This window comes from Coturnix japonica, unplaced genomic scaffold, assembly GCF_054131305.1.
Source record: "Coturnix japonica strain WE unplaced genomic scaffold, WE-NBRP24 Scf201, whole genome shotgun sequence".
NCBI lineage: Eukaryota > Metazoa > Chordata > Aves > Galliformes > Phasianidae > Coturnix > Coturnix japonica.
In genome coordinates, this window is record NW_028189104.1 from 36,170 (window position 1) to 44,033 (window position 7,864).

Below are 7,864 nucleotides of genomic sequence, written 5' to 3' on the forward strand. Positions count from 1 at the left end.
TATACCCCCCCCACTATAACCCCATACCCCCCCCAAAGCATCCCCCCCACTTTAACCCCATAAGCCCCCCCAAAACAGCCCCTCCCCGCCCCCCCACTTTAACCCCATAACCCCCCCAAATCATCCCCCCCCAACATTAACCCCATACCCCCCCCAAGTCATCCCCCCCCACTTTAACCCCATACCCCAACATTAACCCCATACCACCCCCAAATCATCCCCCCCCCACTTTAACCCCCATAACCCCCCCCCCCAAATCATCCCCCCCCCCACTTTAACCCCATAACCCCCGCCAAAGCAGACCCCCCCAACTTTAACCCCATAACCCAACCCCCCCACTTTAACCCCATATCCCCCCCAAAGGAGACCCCTCCCAACTTAAACCCTATACCCCCCCCACTTTAACCCCATACCCACCCCCAAATCATCCCCCCCCACTTTAACCCCATATCCCCCCCCCAAATCATCCCCCCCACACTTTAACCCCATGACCCCCCCCAAAGCAGCCCCCCCACTTTAAACCCCATACCCCCCCCCCAAAATGATCCCCCCCCCAGCTATAACCCCATACTCCCCCCTATAACCCCATACCCCCTCAAATCATCCCCCCCCACCTTAACCCCATACCCCCCCCAAAGCATCCCCCCACTTTAACCCCATACCCCCCCATCTTTAACCCCATACCCCCACCCCCAAAGCATCCCCCCCCAATTTAACCCCATACCCCCCCCCAAAGCAGCCCCCCCACTATAACACCCCCCAACATTAACCCCATAACCCCCCCAAATCATCTCCCCCACTTTAACCCCATACCCCAACATTAACCCCATACCCCCCCCCCAAATCATCCCCCCCCCCACTTTAACCCCATACCCATCATTAACCCCATAACCCCCCCCAAAATGATCCCCCCCACTTTAACCCCATACTCCCACCTATAACCCCATAACCCCCCCAAATCATCCCCCCCCACTTTAAACCCATACCCCAACATTAACCCATACCCCCCCCCAAAATGATCCCCCCCCCAACTTTAACCCATAACCCCCACCTATAACCCCATAACTCCCCTCAAATCATCCCCCTCCCCACTTTAACCCCATAAACCCCCCACCAAATCATCCCCCCCCCTTAAACCCCATACCCCTCCCCCAAATCATCCCCCTCCCAACTTTAACCCCATAACCCCCCCCAAGTATCCCCCCCCCACTTTAACCCCATCCCCCCCCAAAACAGCTCCACCCACTATAACCCCCCCACACTTTAACCCCATAACTCCCCCCCCAAATCATCCCCCCCCACTTTAACCCCATACCCCCCCCCAAAATGATCCCCCCCCCCAGCTATACCCCATACTCCCCCCTATAACCCCATAACCCCCCTCAAATCATCCCCCCCCCACTTTCACCCCATACCCCCCCTCCAAGTATCCCCCCACCCCCCACTTTAACCCATACCCCCCCCCCAAAGCAGCCCCCCCCACTATAACACCCCCCCACTTTAACCCCATATCCCCCCCAAATGATCCCCCCCCGATCTATAACCCCATACCCCCCCCCAAATAATCCCCCCCACTTTAACCCCACAACACCCCCCCCAAATCAACCCCCCCCCCACTTTAACCCCATACCCCCCCCCAAGTATCCCCACCCCCCACTTTAACCCCATAATAACCCCCATAACAACCCCCCCCCCACTTTAACCCCATAAACCCCCCACCAAATCATCCCCCCCCTTAAACCCCATACCCCTCCCCCCAAATCATCCCCCTCCCCACTTTAACCCCATAGTCCCCCCCCAAAAGCACCCCCCCCACTTTAAACCCCATAACCCCCTCTAAATCATCCCCCTCACCCCCAACTTAAACCCCATAACCCCCCCAAAGAAGACCCCCCCCAACTTTAATCCCATAACTCCCCCCCCAAATCATCCCCCCTCCAACTATAACCCCATAACACCCCCAAACTTTAACGCTATAACCCCCCCATCTTTAACCCCATACCCCCCCAAGCAGAACCCCACACTATAACCCCCCCAAAACAACCCCCCCCCACTTTAACCCCCCCCCCCCAAATCATCCCCCCCCCACTTTAACTCCATACCCCAACTTTAACCCCCCCCCCCCCCCACTTTAACCCCCCCCCACCTGAGGAGCTGCGCGTTGTCGTGCCGTATCCTGGGCAGCAGCTCGTCCCTCCTCCATCGCAGGAAGCTCCTTAAGGCCGCGCGGCCGCTGCTGCCAACGGGGGATCGGATCCACCGAGCTCCAGATCTCCAGCAACGGCACCGAGATACGGAGCCCCAGCGGGAGGAAGAACTGGGGGGGGGGGAAAGATGGGGGATGGGATCCATATGTCGGGGGGGGGGGGGCAGAGATTGGGGATGGGACCCATATGTTGGGGGGGGTCAGTGCTCATATGTATGGGGGGGGCAGAGATTGGGGATGAGACCCAAATGTTGGGGGGGGGGTCAGAGATTGGGGATGGGACCCATATGTCGGGGGGGGGGGGCAGAGATGGGGGTGGGACACATAGGGTGTGGGGGGGAAAGATGGGGATGGGACCCAAATGTTGGGGGGGGGGGGTTAGAGATTGGGGATGGGACCCATATGTGGGGGGGGGGTCAGAGAGTGGGGATGGGACCCACATGTTGGGGGGGGGGTCAGTGCTCATATATGGCGGGGGGGGTCAGAATTTGGGGATGGGACCCGTATGTTGGGGGGGGGGGTCAGTGCTCACATGTGGGGGGGGGGTCAGAGATTGGGGATGGGACACATATGTTTTGGGGGACGGGGGGGGAATTGGGGTCAGTGCTCACATGGGGGGGGGGGGCAGAGAGTGGGGATGGGACACATATATTGGGGGGGGGGTCAGAGATTGGGGATGGGACCCATATGTTATGGGACCCATATGTTGGGGGGGGGATCAGAGAGTGGGGATGGGACCCATATGTTGGGGGGGGGGCAGAGAGTGGGGTGGGACCCATATGTTGGGGGGGGGATCAGTGCTCACATGTGGGGGGGGGTCAGAGATTGGGGATGGGCCCCATACGTTGGGGGGTTGGGGGGTTAAGTGGAGGGGGGGTTTGAGAGGGGGTAGAGGATGGGGGTGGGGGGGTTGGGGTAGGGGGGGGGGGGGGGTAGAGGATGGGGTGGGGGGATTGAGATGGGGAAGGGGGGAGGCAGAGTGGAGGGGGGGGTGAGGGGGGATTGAGGATGGGGAGGGGGTGTTGAGAATGGGAAGGGGCTCGGGGTGGAGGGGGGGGGTGAGGACTGGGGGGGGGTTGAGGATGGGGAAGGGGGAGGTTGGGGTGGAGGGGGTGGTTAAGGGAGGGTTGAGGATGGGGGGGCAGTTGGGGAGGGGGTATTTGGGTGGAGGGGTGCTTGAGGATGGAAGGGGGTCAAGGGGGGTGAGGATTGGAGGGGGTTGAGGATGGGGAGGGGGGTCAGAGTGGAGGGGGGGTTATTGAGGGGGGGTTGAGGATGAGGAGAGGGGGGGTCAGGGTGGGGGTTGAGGATGGGGAGGGGGGGGGCGAGGATGGGGAAGGGGGAGTTGGGTGGGAGTTGAGGATGGGGAGGGGCTCGGGGTGGGGGGGTGGGGGTTGAGGATGGGGAGGGGGTGTCAGAGTGGAGGGGGGGGGGTTGAGGATGGGGGGGGACTGAGGATGGGGAAGGGAGGGTTGGGGTTGAGGGGGGCTTGAGGATGGGAAGGGGCTCAGGGTGGTGGTAAGGGGTTGAGGATGGGGATCGGGGGGTCGAAGTGGAGTTGCGGATGGGGAGGGGTTTAGGGGGTGTTGAGGATGGGAGGGGGTATAGAGGAAGGGGAGGGGGAGGTAGGGGTGGAGGGGGGGTTGAAGATGGGAGTGGGGGTGTTGAGTGGGGGGTTTGGGTGGGGGGCTCGGGGGGATTGAGGATGGGGGGGGGCAGCTCTCACCGTGTTCACCTGGTTGGCGATTTCCAACGTGCGGCTGCGGACGCGCTGCAGGTCGGGGTAGTTCTGGAACTGTGGGTACAGGGGGGGGGCAGTGTTATATGGGGGGGGTCAGTGTTATATGGGGGGTCAGTGTTATATGGGGGGGTCAGTGTTATATGGGGGGGGTCAGTGTTATATGGGGGGTCAGTGTTATATTGGGGGGTCAGTGTTATATGGGGGGTCAGTGTTATATGGGGGGGTCAGTGTTATATGGGGGGGGTCAGTGTTATATGGGGGGGTCAGTGTTGTATGGGGGGGTCAGTGTTATATGGGGGGGTCAGTGTTATATGGGGGGTCAGTGTTATATGGGGGGGTCAGTGTTATATGGGGGGGGGCAGTGTTATATGGGGGGGGTCAGTGTTATATGGGGGGGGTCAGTGTTGTATGGGGGGGTCAGTTATGTGGGGGGGTCAGTGTTGTATGGGGGGGTCAGTGTTATATGGGGGGGTCAGTGTTGTATGGGGGGGATCAGTGTTATATGGGGGGGGTCTGTTATATGGGGGGTCAGTGTTGTATGGGGGGGGTCAGTGTTATATGGGGGGGGGTCATTGTTATATGGGGGGGTCAGTGTTATGTGGGGGGGGTCAGTGTTATATGGGGGGGTCAGGTGTTATATGGGGGGGGTCAGTGTTATATGGGGGGGTCAGTGTTATATTGGGGGGGTCAGTGTTATATGGGGGGGTCAGTGTTATATAGGGGGGGGTCAGTGTTATATGGGGGGGTCAGTGTTATATGGGGGGGTCAGTGTTGTATGGGGGGGTCAGTGTTATATGGGGGGTGTCAGTGTTATATGGGGGGTCAGTGTTAAATGGGGGGGTCAGTGTTATATTGGGGGGGTCAGTGTTATATGGGGGGGGTCAGTGTTATATGGGAGGGGTCAGTGTTATATGGGGGGGTCAGTGTTGTATGGGGGGGTCAGTTTTATATGGGGGGTCAGTGTTAAATGGGGGGGTCAGTGTTATATGGGGGGTGTCAGTGTTGTATGGGGGGGGTCTGTTATATGGGGGGTGTCAGTGTTATAATGGGGGTGGTCAGTGTTATATGGGGGGGTCAGTGTTATATGGGGGGGGGTCAGTGTTATATTGGGGGGGTCAGTGTTATATGGGGGGGTCAGTGTTAAATGGGGGGGGTCAGTGTTATATGGGGTGGGGTCAGTGTTAAATGGGCGGGTCAGTGTTGTATGGGGGGGTCAGTGTTATATATGGGGGGGGGTCAGTGTTGTATGGGGGGGGTCAGTGTTATATGGGGAGGTCAGTGTTATATGGGGGGGCAGTGTTATATGGGGGGGGCAGTGTTATATGGGGGGGGCAGTGTTGTATGGGGGGGGTCAGTGTTATATGGGGGGGGTCAGTCTTATATGGGGGGGTCAGTGTTATATGGGGGGGGTCAGTGTTATATGGGGGGTCAGTGTTATATGGGGGGGTCAGTGTTGTATGGGGGGGGTCAGTGTTATATGGGGGTCAGTGTTATATGGGGGGGTCAGTGTTGTATGGGGGGGTCAGTGTTATATGGGGGGGTCAGTGTTATATGGGGGGGGTCAGTGTGTATGGGGGGGTCAGTGTTATATGGGGGGTCAGTGTTATATGGGGGGTCAGTGTTATATGGGGGGTCAGTGTTATATGGGGGGGTCAGTGTTATATGGGGGGGTCAGTGTTATATGGGGGGGGTCAGTGTTGTATGGGGGGGTCAGTGTTATATGGGGGGGTCAGTGTTATATGGGGGGGTCAGTGTTGTATGGGGGGGGTCAGTGTTATATGGGGGGGTCAGTGTTATATGGGGGGGGTCAGTGTTATATGGGGGGGGTCAGTGTTATATGGGGGGGTCAGTGTTATATGGGGGGGTCAGTGTTATATTGGGGGGTCAGTGTTATATGGGGGGTCAGTGTTATATGGGGGGGTCAGTGTTGATATGGGGGGGGTCAGTGTTATATGGGGGGGTCAGTGTTGTATGGGGGGGGTCCAGTGTTATAGGGGGGGTCAGTGTTATATGGGGGGGTCAGTGTTATATGGGGGTCAGTATATGGGGGGGTCAGTGTTTATGGGGGGGTCAGTGTTATATGGGGGGTCAGTGTTATATGGGGGGGTCAGTGTTAAATGGGGGGGGTCAGTGTTATATGGGGGGGGGTCATTGTTATATGGGGGGGATTAAAGGGGGCAGGTTCTGTGTGCCCTGGTCTCACCGCAGCGTGGTCCACCACCATCACCAGCTCCACAACGCGCTGCTGGGCTGGAGCTCGTTTGGCCTGGGGGGGCAAAAGGGGGCGGGGGGGGACATGGAGGAACTTAATGGGGCTGGGAGCACCATATGGGGGGGGGATGGGAGCCCAATATGGCAAAGGGACCCAGTGGGGCAATGGGACCCCAATATGGCAATGGGGACCCAGTGGGGCAATGGGACCCAATGGGGTGATGAGACCCAGTGGGCAATGGGACCCAGTGGGGCAATGGGACCCCAATATGACAATGGGACCCCAATATGGCAATGGGACCCCAATATGGCAATGGAACCCCAGTGGGGTGACAGGACCCCAAGGTTGGCAATGGGACCCAATGGGGTGATGGGACCCCAATATGGCAATGGGACCCCACCATGGCAATGGGACCCCATTATGGCAATGGGACCCAGTGGGGCAATGGGACCCAATGGGTGATGGGACCCCAATATGACAATGGGACCCCAATATGGCAATGGGACCCAATGGGGTGATGGGACCCAGTGGGGCAATGGGACCCCAATATGGCAATGGGACCCAGTGGGGCAATGGGACCCAATGGGGCAATGGGACCCAGTGGGGCAATGGGACCCAGTGGGGCAATGGGACCCCAATATGGCAATGGGACCCAGTGGGGCAATAGGACCCAATGGGGTGATGGGACCCCTATATGGCAGTGGGACCCAGTGGGGTGACAGGACCCCAGGGTGGCAATGGGACCCCAATATGGCAATGGGACCCAGTGGGGGGATGGGACCCCAGGGTGGCAATGGGACCCAATGGAGCGATGGGATCCCAATATGGCAATGGGACCCAATGGGGGGATGGGACCCCAATATGGCAGTGGGACCCAGTGGGGTGATGGGACCCCAATGTGGCAATGGGACCCCATATAGCAATGGGACCCAGTGGAGTGATGGGACCCCAATATGGCGACAGGACCCCAGGGTGGCAATGGGATCCAGTGGGGCAATGGGACCCAGTGGAGTGATGGGACCCCAATATGGCAGTGGGACCCCAATATGGCAATGGGACCCAGTGGAGTGATGGGACCCCAATATGGCAATGGGACCCAGTGGGCAATGGGACCCCAATATGGCAATGGGACCCAGTGGGGCAATGGGGGGACCCCGGTACCACCCACCCTATGCAGCCATGGCAGCTCCGTCCCCACATCATCCGGGGTCTTTGGGGGGGTCTCAGCCCACAGTCCCGCAGCCGATGGGCGACGTGCTGCCCGGGGGCGCTGGGATCCGGCTCCAGCCCATAAGTCCTGTCCTGTGTCAGCTGGAGGTGACCACTGTATGGGGATGGGGGGGGGTGTCACAGCCCTTGGGGGTCAATGGGGGGTGGGAGATGTGGGGGGGGGTCTCACCTGAGGCCATTGCAGGCACATAGATGGGCCCAGGAGTGGGGGAAGCCCCTGACGTGGCCTCGGTAGCAGCAGTGATCCTATGGGACACGGGGGGGGGAGGGGGTCCACAAGTGGGGGGGGGGAGTTGGGGACAGTCCCCACATAGGGGGGGGGGGGTTGGGGTTTGGGGTCAGTGCTTACATGGGGTGGGGGTCAGAGAGTGGGGATGGGCCCCATATGTTGGGGGGGGGGTCAGTGCTCACATGTAGGGGGGGTCAGAGATTGAGGATGGGCCCCACATATTGGGGGGGGGGAGGGAATTGGGGA

General features: G+C 59.6%; 1 protein-coding gene across 1 annotated transcript in view; it reads right to left on the reverse strand.

Moving 5' to 3' along the window:
• Positions 1-7,649, reverse strand: part of LOC146750988 (disintegrin and metalloproteinase domain-containing protein 15-like) — a 33,849-nt gene extending 26,200 nt beyond the window's left edge. The window contains 6 exon segments of the mRNA XM_085535860.1: positions 2,147-2,253; positions 2,255-2,317; positions 3,933-4,001; positions 6,151-6,213; positions 7,328-7,483; positions 7,559-7,649. Coding sequence (XP_085391986.1) covers positions 2,147-2,253; positions 2,255-2,317; positions 3,933-4,001; positions 6,151-6,213; positions 7,328-7,483; positions 7,559-7,579 — 479 coding nt within the window. The 5' untranslated portion in view covers positions 7,580-7,649.
• Positions 7,650-7,864: the final 215 nt, after the last annotated feature.